At 42.1% G+C, this 18,035-nt stretch overlaps 1 protein-coding gene across 1 annotated transcript in view; it reads right to left on the reverse strand.

Moving 5' to 3' along the window:
- Nucleotides 1–18,035, reverse strand: part of LOC116943508 (neurobeachin-like) — a 529,072-nt gene that overhangs the window by 347,187 nt on the left and 163,850 nt on the right. Inside the window, exon 7 of the mRNA XM_076067757.1 lies at nt 9,718–9,837. Coding sequence (XP_075923872.1) covers nt 9,718–9,837 — 120 coding nt within the window. The remainder of the gene's footprint in view (nt 1–9,717; nt 9,838–18,035) is intronic.

Consider the following 18,035-nt stretch of genomic DNA (forward strand, 5'->3'; position numbering starts at 1 on the left):
CTTGCAAAAAGGATTATATTTGGTGTTTGCACATCTTTAACGCCCGTTTTATTGCCAGAAAGGGTAAAATGTATTCTTATTTTTTTTATACTTTCATAATGGCAAAAAGGTCCCATTTTGTAGCAATATTGAAATTGTAATGGATAAGCATTAATACGTTTCTTGAATTGAGCATGGACATTGTATGCATTTGATATATTCTTTATATTAAAAGATGACGGAAGGAAATTCAAAATCCGAGGCGTACTAGGAATGAAGCAGAAAGAGAAGGGTGCTGATCTGCTTGGGTGGGTGAACACAGCGTCGCTGAAACAGTCTGTCTGGTAGAAAGAGTCCCTCAACATGCAGGTTGGAATCAACGAGTGTAGTTCATGGGAACAGTAACCATGGTAGTCGAGAAAGGATAGTGATAAGGAGATGACTGATTAATTACCGGTGAGCAAGTGGCTGGAGTGATTCAGTGAGTGCTGGATCATCCATCACCCTGGACTGCTTGAGGTGGAATTCTATCGAGTAGAGTGTAAGGTAGTAACTAGGTACACTCCATCCCAGACATGAAAACAGGATTTCAACGTGGACTAAATGTATGATTTGCATAGCATTAGACATTTTCCAGAGTAAAAAAAAAAGACTTTGGCACAGGAAAGTAAGCAACTTCTTTGTGACAAAAACGATTTAGTGACAGCTTGTACAAGTCAATCTCCTTGGTTTTCTGCAAGTATTTTTAAATATATATAAATATATACCCGGCATGAGTGTTCCAGTGTACCGTTCCACTTCTAAACATATCTATGACTGATAGCACAGAGTGTACTTTTCATATTTTTACAGGACTCATAATTATGAAAGCCTCCAGTGGAAGATTAAAGAAGGGTCCAAAAACTGAGGTCGTGATGGGTTTCTTTTTTTCATTCCTGTTACTCTGTGCCCCCGGTACAATTTCCGTGCTGCTTTAATGTGCACTGATGCCGACTTTACTGAGGGCGATATTGCCACTTAAAATAAAAGATTGATTGATTGTCAGAGCGCGGAACTTTGGTTACGAGTTCTGAGACTATTGCTGTGCAGAGGAGTAAAAGGAATGACATTGAAATGTCAAGTCCAAAACTCAAAACGTCTCCGCAATAATTAAGCTTCTGCAAAACACACAGTCACACCCTGATAAACAGGCTCTGAGTCCGCACATTGTGAAAGTAATAAACTCTTTAAAATGGAGCATAGGTTGTCATGCTGCACTCAAATTGTATTTTATTTTTGACCGAGACAACTACGAAACATTTAATTTATAATGCATGACAAGTCCATCTAAGGGCGATAAATCAATGGCAGATGAACCTATACAGACTGGTCCCTGCCATAGGAAAGTCGAATATCTGCCACTAAACCTGGGGCTGGTAATGGTGAAGAGCACTGCCTCACTTCCTTGAGCCAGGGGACACTTCCACTTGTCCTGAATGTAAAAGGGCAGCACTGCAGCAGCTTTGCTCAGGCCACCGCTAGCAGAAGAGCCCCTCAAGAGAGGATTTGGCCTCCTCTTCTACGTGGACTTTAATGTATGACTGTAAATACCGTGAATCACAAACGCTATCATTTATAATGAAGGCCCTTTCAACCGCTTGCTTTGTTATGCAGTGACACTAATTGCTGGTGATGATTAGGTAAGTGAAAGGATGTTCCCTGTACCTGCACTCAAACTCTTCGTGACGTACCTTTAACAACGCATGTACCGTACATTATAATAACCTTCCCTAATCAAGCAAAAATAAGCATATCACTCAGCTGAGACAAACACTGGCCAGAAAAGCACTTAACCAATTAAGCGATGATTGCATGAATCACACATTAACAGGGAAAGGACTGACCATAATGGGCATTTATACTTGTCATTGCTGAAGTTTACAAATCACCAACTGTCCTGGCAAGATTCACGTGTTGAAAAATGTTCCCTTTATATATCTGCTTTTTGGAAAAAATGCGGCAATGTCTCCAGGAACAGCAATGGGGCAGACTGCTACAACAATGTGTTCGGCGATTTAATAAAACAAAAATGTGAATCTAGCTCTAAAAGTTTAACCTTCATCAGTGGGTGACGTGACACCACGCTGTATCTACAACACTAGCCAGGAAATAAATAAGGAAAATAGTTACTGCAGCCGTTGAAAGGGGAACGGGTATGTGTTTCAATGCGGAAACAATCAAATAACCTTTAGTCGTTATACCTGCTGATTTTGTACGTTTGTCCACTGACAAAGAAAGGATCAGTTTATAATTTTAATGGTAGGTTATTGAACAGTGAGAGACAGAATAACAACAAGAAAATCCAGAAAAACGCATGTCAAAAATGTTGTAAATTGATTTGCATTTTATTGAGGGAAATAAGTATTTGACCCCCTCTCAATCAGAAAGATTTCTGGCTCCCAGGTGTCTTTATACAGATAACGAGCTGAGATTAGGAGCACACTCTTAACGGGAGTGCTCCTAATCTCAGCATGTTGCCTGTATAAAAGACACCTGTCCACAGAAGCAATCAATCAATCAGATTCCAAACTCTCCACCATTGCCAAGACCAAAGAGCTCTCCAAGGATGTCAGGGACAAGATTGTAGACCTACACAAGGCTGGAATGGGCTACAAGACCATTGCCAAGCAGCTTGGTGAGAAGGTGACAACAGTTGGTGCGATTTTTCGCAAATGGAAGAAACACAAAATAACTGTCAATCTCCCTCGGCCTGGGGCTCCATGCAAGATCTCACCTCGTGGAGTTGCAATGATCATGACAACGGTGAGGAATCAGCCCAGAACTACACGGCAGGATCTTGTCAATGATCTCAAGGCAGCTGGGACCATAGTCACCAAGAAAACAATTGGTAACACACTACGCTGTGAAGGACTGAAATCCTGCAGCACCCGCAAGGTCCCCCTGCTCAAGAAAGCACATATAAATGCCCGTCTGAAGTTTGCCAATGAACATCTGAATGATTCAGAGGACAACTGGGTGAAAGTGTTGTGGTCAGATGAGACCAAAATGGAGCTCTTTGGCATCAACTCAACTCCCCGTGTTTGGAGGAGAAATGCTGCCTATGACCCCAAGAACACCATCCCCACCGTCAAACATGGAGGTGGAAACATTATGCTTTGGGGGTGTTTTTCTGCTAAGGGGACAGGACAACTTCACCGCATCAAAGGGACGATGGACGGGGCCATGTACCGTCAAATCTTGGGGGAGAACCTCCTTCCCTCAGCCAGGGCATTGAAAATGGGTCGTGGATGGGTATTCCAGCATTACAATGATCAAGACAACAAAGGAGTGGCTCAAGAAGAAGCACATGAAGGTCCTGGAGTGGCCTAGCCAGTCTCCAGACCTTAATCCCATAGAAAATCTGTGGAGGGAGCTGAAGGTTCGAGTTGCCAAACGTCAGCCTCGAAACCTTAATGACTTGGAGAAGATCTGCAAAGAGGAGTGGAACAAAATCCCTCCTGAGATGTGTGCAAACCTGGTGGCAATCTACAAGAAACGTCTGACCTCTGTGATTGCCAACAAGGGTTTTGCCACAAAGTACTAAGTCATGTTTTGCAGAAGGGTCAAATACTTATTTCCCTCATTAAAATGCAAATCAATTTATAACATTTTTGACATGCGTTTTTCTGGATTTTGTTGTTATTCTGTCTCTCACTGTTCAAATAAACCTACCATTGAAATTATAGACTGATCATTTCTTTGTCAGTGGGCAAACGTACAACATCAGCAGGGGATCAAATACTTTTTCCCTCACTGTATGTCCTCTGGACCAAATACTTGTTTAAAAATTCAAATCCTGAGGTTTATCTTCATGGTGTGGCCTGTAAAACAAACACAATGGGGAATATGGCTCTCGCCTAATTAATGCAAACCCAATGGAATTCGTTATAACAAGATAAACCATTAATGAGACTGATAAGTTTCGATTTAAAGCTTTCGTGACTGCAGGGATTCATCTTCTTGGTTCTTTCGGTAAAGTCACGTAGAAGGGAAATAATAAAATAATAATAAAATAAAACGTAATAAAATTCTCACGACGTTTCGGACACAACACAAGTAGCCTTCCTCAGGTGAAGAAACAGAACTGTCGGGAAGACAGCGCTGTTTCTTCACCTGAGGAAGGCTACTTGTGTTGTGGCCGAAACGTCGTGAGAATTTTATTACGTCTTATTTTTTATTATTTCCCTTCTACGTGACTTTACCGAAAGAACCAAGAAAAAGAGACTGATAAGCTGAGGCAGGGTTTGGATTATTTAATCAATTTATAAGACAGTGATTCGCAAGACCCTAAAACTAAAACTATTTTTTATTTTATAGCTCTTTTTCAGAAGTAATCTGGCCACAAACGATAGCTCAACGAAGTGGCTAATCAAGTGGACATCTATAGCAGCCAAACACTTTTAACGCATGTTGATTCTAAATGTGGAGGGAAAAACCGGAGGACCCAGAGAAAAATCCATGCTACCACTGGGCGAACATGCCAACTCTGAATATACAGGCGCCAGGGGTCGGGATTGAACCCACGACGTTCTACATACCAGGCGAAGGAGTTAATTTCTCGCAACCATGCGCAACCCACTCGCCCACGTGGTTCAATTAACCAAATGTAATTTTATTTTGGCAATGATACAGATAGTTTACCTATTTGATTAACTATTGCTTTCTTAAATCAATTACAACAATTTCTGTAAATGATGAGAAGCTCAGACAGAAAAGTGCCTGTAGGCTAGAAAGAGCCAAGGGTAATAAACACTAGAGTGATCAGTCTGGCAAGGATGCCAATGGGTTATCATTGTTCTGCTGCTATCAGAAATAATATGGCCACAACAAATTGAATCACGGTGCTCGCAAAAAAAGACGCTGCGAATTAAAATATGCAGGACATTCCGCATGGTAGTCACGTGACATGCGAGGAGTGATGGGAGAATCGAGCCAATGGGGCACATGCGAGCCTCTTTCTCGAAACTCACCGTGTGCGCACGTCATTATTTTTATTCCATAAGTGACCAAGCCAGCAAGGGGTCAGCAACTTAGAGGAAGACCCCGAGATGCCAAGACACTGCAGGAGCAGGGTTGGGAGATGAGCTTTTGTTGAAATTGGCATAAGGAAGGAAGTGATGGCAGGGTTGGTTGGCTCTGATTGCATTGATCCCAGTCGTGAATGTGTTCATAATTTTTAGAGTGCACAGTCTGGAGAGCAGACGAAATAAATTTCCCATAACCCAGGCTGTACAATGAGCCAATATTCTAAAATGTATAGAGTGGGTATCTTATAACTATAATAATATGACCTACTTATATGCCTGCCATTTTGGCTGAGTACATGCCAGCATATGAAAAAAATGATTTTTAAAAATTTCAAGAATTAAAATGAATTGGGTCAATAGGGCTCCCATTCATTACGTGATCCGTTTAATTCCCTTTAATTCCTATCACACTGCATCACTACGTCCTGATTTCTGACAGCCCCGTGCGCAGTGTTTGAATGGCACCTCGGGTGGCATTATAAGTCAAATGTGTCCTTGCACGTGAGGTTGGAGCACACGGCTCACTGCGCACAGGGACCCTGAGGTAAAACGTGGGGATTTTTCTAACATTTTCCTCCGTGCGGGATCGGAGGTGGGAACATAACCTAGCCTCACTGACAGTCCTGAGGCAGAATTACGGCCTTCTTTAAATACCGTGCATCAAAAAAAAACCATCACCGGTTGTGAAGCGTGTGATGTCACTGGATGCAGAGTCAATCCGTCCATTTGACAATTCCGTGAGGGCAGATGGTGCCCGCAGTTAAGCGTGCCTCACGATCGTCACAAAGTTGAGAGTTTCAACTCTGATGGGAGGTCGACGTGGAAACACGCTTGGCGGGAAGTCGACGACGGATGTCCGACGGAGAGAACGGCCATCACGATGTCAAGCTGCAATTTCCACCGCTGGCTCAGGAGCGATGGCCCCAAACTCATTTGACTTTGACATTTATATATTATACACACACGTTGCATAATTCTACGTATACCATGGCATTAAAAAAAAGAAGAGTAATCCTCATGAGCTAATTAAACCCTTTAGGCCCACTGGGACAAACAATAGCCCTAGTCGGCTTCCACCAGCTGTTCCCACCACAAGGGTTTCTTTCACGGTCATTCCAGAAATTTTTAATTTTCTCAAATCCATCTCATTAGGACCACGTATGTCATAGCCTTTCCTGGTCTACGCTAGGAAGACAGTCAGGGGGTGAATATGTCTCCATGCTCGAGTAAGCGTGGGACAGCATTCATGATCTGTTAGTGCCGAATAGCCAGCAATGGAAATTCCACATTCCGATAGCAGGGTACAACTTATCTATTGCAGAACTACAGTTATAATCTTTATATTACAAAAAAAATTCACAAAGAGTTTTGCTGCACAAATTTACATGTGGCCGTGATTATATATCTGGCTGTGTCCTTGAGAAACTTGTGTAAATTACACTATCCTGGGCAAGGTTTAGTTCCTATATAGGGCAACCACTGATAAATATATTCAAAGTTATACATTTTTTAAAGGTGACTTTTCCTTATATTTTCCACGACACACTAAATTGAAATGAATGTCTAAAATGCACACAGTAAAAAAATTGGCCATGTTTTTTTCTTTTCAAAATTGTGCTGGAATGCCTGAGTTATCACCCTACAGTTCTGAGTATCACTGATCAGTCAAAAGAGAGCAGTGATATCACAGGAGACGATTGTTACTATTACTACGACGAACACTGAAAAACACAAGTGTGTGTTGCGAGTATCTAGGAGGTGACATTTTTTAACTAGGAGTGCCCTAAGGACGAAGCACAATCCTGGGGGCCCTCAGGGACAGGGCACGCTAATTGACAGACTTGTGTGCCGTATTCGCAGTGCTACTCTGGAAGCATCTGGCAGTGGCTCCCCCCCTCCCTCCTTCCACTTGACTACCACGATAAAAATCGGGCAAAAAAGCATCCTCAAGGCTGCAAGCCCGTGCCACCGGACCACCCCCTCTTTTTCAACCTCTCATATTCAACGGGGTTTTTTTTTGGTATGTCCACGTACAAAATTGCACGTATCCCTTTATTTCACTCGAGGTGCACAATAGTCAGCGTTTGCCAACGTGAAACACTCGAGACCCAAGTCCTGAAAATAGCACAGAAGTCGTATATACTGTAACAACGTAGAGCCAAGATGGCGGCAAAGTGCATTAGATAAGCATGCATATTCACATCCATTCTCATTAGCTCGCTAGTTTATGTCGTTTGAATGGATTCTGTTCATATTAGCGCTGGTTTAGAGCAACTGAGGAGTGGAGATGTCTTTGTCGCTATGTACTCTGCATTAACCAAATCAAATGAGTTGGGGTGGCGCACATCTTACTGTTGTAGCCCTGAGCAGTGGCGTCACTAGGATTGGTGTCACCAAGTGCGGTAACTCATGGGGTCACCCCTCATGGACATCTGCCCGTACCAGACCATACAGAAACCTGAGTAATGTTTTTTGTACTAATGTTACTCGTAAATCGTAATTCCCGTATATTACTGAATGTAATGGCAAAGGTAGTGACATAAACAACGAGCAAAATAAAAATTACACCTTTAAATTACAATATCATACGTACAGCATAAATGTATTTACTTTGACATAGTTTAACATGGTAAAAGTGAATATTCGGTAAGAGAAACTATAATTCGAAGTAAAAAACGTAAAAACATTTAAGAACTACATTAAAATAAGATATATTTGCAAGACAGTGATGTTTTTAAAGAAAATTTGAAAAGACTAAAAAAATGCATTTTAGATTTAAGTTATATTTCTAAACATGTATCAAGAAACATAGCATTTCCCCCCACTTCATGTTTTGAATTGTCAATTTCTCAATTTAGTTATCAAATAGTTATGTAATCAAAAATTGTTCTACGTGTAAGTTTATTATTAATTTTAATCATAGAATAATATGTGATATAGTTGTAAATTGCTTAAATGTAATATTTCTTAGATTATATGAATACCAACAACATTGTTTGGTAAAATCTTTCTACACTGAATTACAACATTATTAGCCTTTTTAGATTTTTCTCCTTTTCCTTTAATTACCACTTCATTTTGATTTAAAGCTTTCGTGACTGCAGGGATTCATATTCTAATTATTTTATTGTTTCCCTTCTATGTGACTTTCACAAAAAAGTTATTGATATATCTAGATTTGAAGCTTTCGTGACTGCAGGAATCCATACTCTTTGGTTCTTTCGGTAAAGTAATGTAGGTAGAAAAATAAAAATAAATCACGACGTTTCGGGCGCAACACAAGCGTCCATCACCAGGTGGGAAAGCATGGTCTGCTGCTGAGGCAGACTGTTTCGCCCGAAACGTCGTGATTTATTTTATTTTATTGATACATATTCACCAATATTAATTACCACAATATAGTAGCTAAAACACCAGAAAATTTGACAAAATCAGCGACTATAAAAACACGAACAGCACGTACTTGTAGCGCGTGCAGACGAAACCATGTGATTCGAAGCATCATTGTAATTGGTTAATAATGACTGCTCTGATCGCATTAGAAGGTTAAAAAATACAATTAGCATAGAGTTTTAGCCCTGTAGGTATATTGATACAATACATGTAAGCTGGGCTTAGGAAAAATGTTTTTTGTTGTTATAACCAACTACAGGGAATTTATTTATATATATATATAAAAAACATTTCTGCTAAAACACTGCACAAAAATTGTATAGACAGTCATTTTGGTGTCACCCTTTCTGATGGTGTCACCCGGTGCGGTCCGCACCCCCCACCCCGCACCTCCCTAGTGACGCCACTGTCCCTGAGCCAGCGGAAGAAATTCCACAAGGCTATCGTGGCACCAGCGTCAACAAAAAGGTGACTACAGAAAACTACCCACAAGGGTTACTCACCTTCATGAATCTGAAGGGAAGATGGGCTAAGTGTAAATTCCCAACTGTTATACGAATGGGCAACCTTTTAGAAATCAATACACATTTAATAGCTTCAATAATTATATTATAATTTCCCCAATGTCTGGGAAGACCATCGTGTGGTTGTACCACTTGACTTGCAATTCGAGGTTTGCAAATACAACCATCCCATCCCCACTCTGAGGTCAATCGTATACTTATCACTTTGCAGGAAGTCAACAATAGTTGATCTGAGGAGAGTCCATCCCCCCTCACCCCCCCCCCCCCCCACTGTTTAATTATCACCACTGGCTCAGTTTTGCTCATTGCTCATTTGTACAGGGAGACTGCTTTCATCTTTGACTTTTTTAGTTAGTTATAGTTTTTCGCCAGCTAGGTTATAGGCCTGTATGTACGTTGAACTTCTTTTGCACCGTACGTAGCCATCCGTGCTAATCGGATGCCTGAGCGAGGCGCATGGATTTGCTTAAAGGTGGCAAGCTCATGTAAATTCTACTGCGTAGGATTTCGCGAATGTGCCACTGTACAACTCTGCGATGTGTTTTCCAGTTGTACCGCATGTAGTTCGGGCACGATGTCCGACGTTTTGTTCCATGTGCCGGGAAAGCTTTTGCAACTCAATTCCCCAGCGAAGCTCCCAACACGTAACGTCGAACATTCGAGCCAAACGACACGTGGCGCAGCCCGGAAACTGGGTGGAGAGTGATGGCACAAAACATTATCTCAAGCGACGCGGGAGGGTGCCGGAGACTCACGTCGTTGGCGTTGACATGCCAAGCCATGTCTCCGTAGGAGACGAGCTGCCCATTGACGTAGCAGCGGATCTCGCTGTTCCGCCAGCGGTTGTACACGTGGACGATGGTTACCATGTACCACTGCAAGGGGAGAAGAAGAAGCAGCGCAGAGCTCGCATTAGACAGGTAAAAGCTCCAACCACATACGGCTTAACGCAAGTCCAACGCACCACCGTGCTGTCATGACCAACAGCAGCAGGCTAACTAAACGTTTTGGGCAATGGCCCTTGTTAAGGGTAGAGATAATGGGGCAAGTAGATTATTTTACCGATGTAGCTTTCCGATTATTCATGTTTTAATCACCGATCTGATTAGCGAAACGAACACCGCCACCGCTGGCTCAGAGTCACCAATGGCACAAGTGGTTTCTCCGAGCGTGGAGGCGCTTTGAGTTGAGATGCGGTGGTCATGACCCATGGCACAGTGGTGAGAGGATGTGACTCAGTGAGAAGGCTGAGTTCAAATCCCATTGGAAGCCCGACTCGAGTTTTCCTCTCGCCAGGGTTAAGAAAAAGAAGGCGCCAACTTTGCGGACAAGTCCCACGAATAAACTGTCCCTCGTCATGGGAATGTCCAGTTTCCGCCGCTGACTTTGGGAATTCCAACAATACGTGAGCACTGCCTCTTGATTTTTGTTCACCTCTTTCAGTTCCCTTTAAAATGTTACACTAACAATTTCGGCAATGTTGATTTTAAAAACAAATGCATTTTATTTTCACCTGCAGAAGTGTGCTCGTTTCTACAGAACACCAGGTTTCTCTTTTCAATGTTTGGCAACAGCACTGCAGAGGCCACACCAAGGTGCAACCATTTTGCGAGCGCACGGAGACGCAGTGCTAATTTAAGTGAGACGTCGATGCCAACGCATGTGGGAAGTTGCTTTGAAAGCTTAAATGGATGGCCAATTTGATTCATTTTTTGCATTAATTTACAACGCAAAGGGTTCCCTTCTGCAGAGCCGCACTCACTGGAAGGCTTACTTTTCAATAGTCGCCCTTAATACAGTGATTATGTGGCCCTTCAGAAGCAAGGTGACATCATTCTATATTTGGTATTTTCAAAGCACTTAAATGATATAATCCGACTACTTGGTTCATTTTACCATGAACTTTACTCAGAGTCATGTGTTCGGTAGAAACGTGAGCAGCTGATGAATCTTTACTGCGATGCATTGGCTGCTTGATGTTTCCACATCAACCGAAGCAGCCGACTTCGATCGCTTCCAACATTGACCTGTTTTCAAAATGATGTTGTAATTTTACAAACATGAACGTAATAACCAAAAGTAATCAACTAGTACACGCTAAGGTGCGGCGATCTTATTGCACGCTAACAAAAACAATCATTGTGAGATTTACCAGTGCAGGTTCCTGGTTTTGGTATTCTGATTGCACTGATTATACATATACTGTATGAAACAAAACCTCATGACAACCTCGACTGCCTTGTGCATTTAAAACACAACTAATGTAATATTTTAAAGGTCCGAAAAATGCTCATTGACACGATTGTTTGATTTAACATTTCCCGCATCTAATATTCAGTTTGGCTGGTCCTTTGTAAGACGTCATGTAAATGTGCCCTCTTTATATAAACGCACACATGCAGTGATCGAGTTATAACGACATTAAATGCAACGAATCAGAGACTTAATCAATCAGTTATTTCGAAATAAACAGGGATTGTATGAAGCTGGAAAGGAAAAAAAGTGAATTAAGAATTCTCCAGATTTGAGTCACTGCAAATAAACTGGTATGGAAAGTACAGTACAAGATTGACAAAAAAAATTTGGACCATGCACAATTTGAGATACTCCTCTGTAATGTTTCATATGGTTAAACATTGAGAGCTAAAAATCATGATTTATAACTTGAAACACTGCGAAATAAAAAGTGCAGCATAACAGAAACACATTTAACAATAGACATTTAAATAAGTAAATCATATACCGCACAGAATGAGACATTTATTGAGCTTATTTTTTAATTTATAAATACCGCAGTAATTGAAAGGATCACCATAAAACACACTTTTAATTAGTCCGATGATGTAAACCACAGATGCATTTAAACATTCTATAATAAAACGTCAACTTAACAACCATAAATGCTGATCATATTTTCAACCAGAAAATATTTTTGTAAGAGAGCAAACAAAAACTATCGAGTTACACAGAGCGGTCAAATTCCAGTGATGAGCATTCGAAGTGTGCACACAAGACGCCACGGAGTTGCATGAACGGTTTTTCTCTTAGTCCTTCCGGTCCTGTTGCGGTAAAATTTCGATTCGTCGTACATGCCAGACAGATGCGGGAAGGAGTCCTTGTTACTTTTGAGTTTCCTCACTTTTGATGTTATTTCGATTTTTTGTTCTCATTCACTAAATGATTTGACCACCCTTTGTATCGCACTACAAGGAAGAGACTAAACAAAGCTCACAAAGCAAAGGTAATTATTGTAAACAAAAAAAAATACAGCACCAAATTTTCAGTTGCAGCACCGGCAGCTTTAAACCTCTGAGGAGAGGGTTTAGACAGGGAGACATGTGGAGACATGAACAAATAATTACTAATGTATTTTTCACACCGTGCTCTTTAAAAAAATATATGACTCGCACAAAAAACACAGATGGAGACACAATATCTCATTTCTGTCGGTTCATATCACAAAACAGATGAACTGTACATTATCTCATTAGGTGATGATTTTGCAGGTAACTTTGATTGATGTGGTAAAATTACTATGCAAACTTCAGTTTTTCTTGAAATGCGGGCAAAAAAATGGTATTCGCAACCCCAACTGAGTAATTTATCCAATGGGTAGTTATTTTACTAATAAAAATGAAATTCTGTAATTGAAGAAAAATGCTAAATTCAGTAAGTACTGGATATCTAGTGGAAAATGCATTGTATAATTTTATAATGAAGGCTGCACAAGCAGATCTGTTGAAAAACACCGCAGTTGAAAACGATGCCACATCTGGCCATTAAACGTCTTGTTGCGCTGATGAAATTGAATGGCATTAAGAGTCACGTCACGTCACAGCTAATACAACTCAAATCACTCTCTCGCAATGCATAATCCAACCATTGATCACTCGCACACTGACGCCGCGATTGCATTGCACGCACGCTTGTGAACGAGTCACGTCAACGTATAAATATACGCGTGTGTACGTGCGTTCGGAGCGATGCTGCTGCTGTGGTAGTGGCTGCTGCTACCACACTGGACTTGCAATCTAGGTCGCCAATTTGATCTCCCGGGCAGGTTGCATGAACGCGTGTACACGTGTTGTCACGTGGCAGTTGAAACAATGGGCAGGTTGCACGAATGCGTGTACACGTATTGTCACGTGGCAGGTGAAACAACGGGCAGGTTGCACGAACGCGTGTACACGTATTGTCACGTGGCAGTTGAAACAATGGCAGGTTGCATGAACGCGTGTACACGTGTCGTCACGTGGCAGTTGAAACAACAGGGAGGTTGCATCAACGCGCGTACACGTGTCGCCATGTGTTTGCGACGCACGTGTCACTTGACACCCTGAACACCCTTGAATACAAAGGTGTCCCATCTCCAAGAATGATCCAGGTGAATTTCTTTCAGGAAAAATAAATAAACAAGTCTACAAAAAAAATCCTCCTGCCTTCACGCACCCAGCAGTGACTATGGGCACGCCCCCACATCTTCCAAGATTGTCTGGCCAGCGTGAAAGGGTAGGCCAAACACCCCTTTTGAGGGGGTGTCGAGAACCACCTCTTAGTGGAGGCTCTTCCACTCAGACAGCAATGGTCACCACACGCGGCACTATCGAAGGGGCATAACATAGAACGTGCTATCACAGTTGCAGAGAATAATGAATGTCGATTTAAAGCATTCGTGACTGCAAGGATTCATCTTCTTTGGTTCTTTCGGTAAAGTCACGTAGAATGAGAATAAAATAATAAAATAAAACAATAAAATTCTCACGACGTTTCGGCCACAACACAAGTAGCCTTCTTCAGGTGAAGGAACAAAACTGTCGGGACGACAGAGCTGTGTTGTGGCCGAAACGTCGTTAGAATTTTATTGTTTTATTTTATTATTTTTTCTCATTCTACGTGACTTTACCGAAAGAACCAAAGAAGAATAATGAATGTCTCCCGTGCGGTGCCGAAAACTATCGAGCAAGCAATTGCAGGGACACGCACGTTTACATCTATTGGTGAATTCTAAGATGCAATGTAAAGTAAAATGAATGTAATAAGTTGAAACTGAATAGTACTAATGTGGCAAATACATTCGTACGTACAGCGATCTAGGTACGAACAGATATATCTGGCTGGATGACTGCTGTTGGAGTATTTCCTCACAAGAAGGAAGTTCACACATCCAAATTGTGGTGAAATATCCTGCAAGGTTGATAAAGTGAGTACCATACCACGATGTAGGAAGTCAACAGTGATTGCGATATAAAGAAACTGGGCTCTGCCCCTTAGAATGTGGATTTTCCAGCAATATTTCTGGGCCATCAATGCAGGTTTGTGCTGCCCCATTGCTTGTTTGTGGTGGGAGACGCTTTGGCTTATTTGTCTGTCTCTAAGTGTTCATGTGCATGTAATGAGCGCGGTAATTAGTAAAGGAGACCCGTAACTATTCACCGGCCTCACAGTTCAAAGCATAATCACAATTCAAGGGCCATGATTCAACTCAACAGTCAATTGCTTGTTTAAACCACGTGGTGATTATGAGCCTGTTAAATGCAACAACAGCCGCCATTCACCACTAAGTGGCGGTGACGTCACCACGGCGCTTTGTGCCATGCGATCTACACTTTAAGACCAGTTTAAGGGTTAAAAAAACACATGCATGCTCAGCACGCTTAGTTAAACCGCTGCTGGATGAGGTCCTCCCCTCGTCGCACAGTCCCAAGTACAGAACAACAATGGATTTTGCTGCACTGCCCACCGCCCCACCTGCCTGCCACACCTGTCTCGTGTGCATGGGTGGCCACCCATCCCAGTACGACCCAAAAACCTACACACCCACAAAACTTACACGCACATACACGTACGTACAACAAAAACTTGAGCAGCTGATGCTGTGTGGCAGTGCTTTCTTGTGCAAGTGGCTAAACGTGTACATGCATAAAGGCAAACTCCCGCTGTCTCCAACGGGCTTGGCTCCACAACCGGTCCCTTGGCAGGTACCGGTGCTGACGAGCAACGTGGTACAACCAACAAAGATATTTGTGCAAAAGGGCCTGTCATAAATATTGCGCCGTCGCTGGGGAGCAACCCACCCACAGGATGCATATTTTTTTTCTCCCTGTGTTTTTGGCGCAAACAACAGCCCAGGGGCTCCACCCTGGACGGAATCAAAATGTCTTAGTCATTAACAAAGTGAACCAGGACAAACGCTTCGAAGCAAGTTGATCAAGAGGTGAATCGTCACCAAGGCAGCTGACTCTTCCAACCCATCTCACCACTCTGCCACTCTTCCACCAAATCCTTCCGTCGTTGTTGCACCGTCTACACCAAAACTCCCCCCAGCCATGGGCTCTCGTAGTTTCCCACCATCTGGATTTTGGTCCTTCCTCTCATTTCCCCCACATTCTGCGTGCCGCCAAACGCCTCTCTCGGTCACTGGGCCTACCAAGTTCTGCGCAGATACTCCACGTACGATACAGCCTCATCTTCCTCACGCCTGCCGTTCCATCATTCCACATTATATTCCAAACGTGCTAGATCCTGACCTCATAAAAAAAGGGCAGAGGCTTCCTTTCCTGCAACTTTTATGGAGTTCACGTCTGCGTTATGCAGCCCTTTAGCTCAAACAAAGACAACGATCCCCCATACAGCCTTAACAGACTGTTGGGGCAAGTGCTGTTAGTGAGCACCTATGAAGGCCGGCACGGCACACGAGTGGGTGGATGACCAACACCACGCCCGGCAGCCTTTGTCTCCCTAGTGGCGATGTTTAACACACTGCACCAGGTACTCATTTGAGGATGAGTAGACCTAGGGGAGGCCCGGGACCGGATCAAATAATCGTTACTTTGGTGATGGCTGAGCAGGAATCGAACTCTGGTGGCCAGGTTCTCAGCGCAGCGCGCTAACTGCTACACTACTGCTCCCCACTTAGCTCAAACACACACACACACACCGAGGCTAAAGTTGAAAGTAATGCTTCTCCAAAGTGGTTCATGAATTCCCGTGCAAAACTCACCAGATGAGCAAGGTTGGGCGGGAGCAGCGGAAAGAGATGTGTAAAGGGGATCCAAATTACTTTTCCATTCAGAGAGATCTATGCAAATGCTCAGTGCCAACTATAAAGTGGCAACACGGGATCATTGCTGCAGAGGTTTTTTGTGCTCACCTCCAGATAAGATGTATGTCACTTTAAGACACTACGGTATGTCCTCCAGTCTTAATAAAATGAGCACCCGGTCACAGAATGGCGAAGCTTTCTGTTCTGCCAGCTTGCCCATAGGCTTTCAGGATTGCACGAGGCTTAGCAGGATTAAGTTCTGTCACAGACCAATGGAATGACCGGCAATGAACAACATTCACACAAACATGAAGAATGCAACATAATTTAGGGGCATGTCCAGGATACACATTAAAGGAATAATTTCGTGCACTCTGACTCATGCAGCCAGCTATGGCTCTAAGGTTTGGTGTTACATGTTATTTATGTAGTTTATTGTTAAAAATTCGGTCACAGTCCTTGTGATCACTGTTACGTTGCAATTATGGCTTTATTTTTTGGTGATTTCGAAAAGTTTTTTGGTTTGGCCATGTTTGTTTGTTGTAGTATGGAGTTAGACTGATGGCCTTAATCTAAGTTGTCTTGTGGTTGTTGTTGTTGTTTGACTTGCATCCCACTGGGATTTTTGCACACAGCGTTGGTGTACGGTGCTTTTTCAGGAATATTTTGCTGTTTTTTCACATAGTCACTTTAAGATGTTTTCTTGTTCATGTTTTGTTTTTTGTTTGTTGCGGTTGCACCCGATTCAAGAGCCGAATGGCTCACAGGGCTATACCAAATAAATGAAACTGAAATAAATAAATCAAACTGAAAGGACCTAAAGCTGGCCTTATTTCCCATTCCCCATTGTCTGTATTCTTAACATCCCAACATTCCCATCAACCGAGCTCGTGTAAAGAACGTAAAGAGAAAGACTAAAATAAATCTGTAAAATGTTTCCATGCAAACCATTGACAATGTTTTCCCAATCAATATCTGATAGGGTATCATCCTTAAAAAATCAATTGACATCACTGTAATTTATAATTGGTTGTGCCATTGATTTCTCTTTTCAGCTAGGAGCACTGTTCTCCCTACTCATCTCCATTGGAAGCCTTGAACCAGTGGTGGAAATTCCACGTTCTTATGGTGGGTCCAATATTTACATTGGTTAACGACAGTACTTACTTTTATGATGCAGGAGATGGATCAACTGAATCAACACCTGACTGAGATTTCAATTTCAAACCTTCTGATTTTGAGAAAATGTCACCTGGTCAGTTGCAAGCATGGGATGCATAATATTAATTATACCATAACATCCTTTATTCAACCAAGCCTCACTGGATCTGAAGAGCCCAGTCTATTTTAATGGCATACTATATTGGAACATTTGGCTAATTCCTAGCTAACGGGAGAAATACACGATTGTACATCAGTTCAAATTGAGGTCTGGCATTTTAACAATGAAGATAACAAGCGCAGAAAGACATACGATTACAAATGCCACGGCAGGGTGTAGCAGATGACACTATTTTACGGCGTCCCACAGCATCTGGCTGATGGAAGAGAGACTTCACATGCCATGGCAAGTGCATTAACCACTATGGCAATCCAATTCATCCCAGCAGGCTCAATGGGGTTGAGCAATGCTATTGCCACTCAGTTGCGAAGACAAAGGAAATAATATCTTTGGTTCTTTCGGTAAAGTCACTTAGGTATAAAATAAAATAAATTAAATCACGACGTTTCGATTGCAACACAAGCAATCATCATCAGGTGGGAAAACCACAGCAAGAACAATGTTTTTTCTGATTTTTTTTTTTAATGTACTGAACAACATTTTTTATTGTGGTGATTTTCCCACCTGATGATGATTGCTTGCGTTTCAATCGAAACGTCGTAATTTAATTTATTTTACACCTACATGACTTTACCGAAAGAATCAAAGAGTATGGATCCCTGCAGTCACGAAAACTTCAAATCTAGATTGAAATTATATCTATTGTATTGTCCCATAGGCCTGTGCTTAGCCATTAGTGTATAACCAAA

Source organism: Petromyzon marinus, chromosome 18, assembly GCF_048934315.1.
Source record: "Petromyzon marinus isolate PM22_M1 ecotype Great Lakes invasive population chromosome 18, UKy_Petmar_22M1.pri1.0, whole genome shotgun sequence".
Taxonomy (NCBI): Eukaryota; Metazoa; Chordata; class Hyperoartia; order Petromyzontiformes; family Petromyzontidae; genus Petromyzon; species Petromyzon marinus.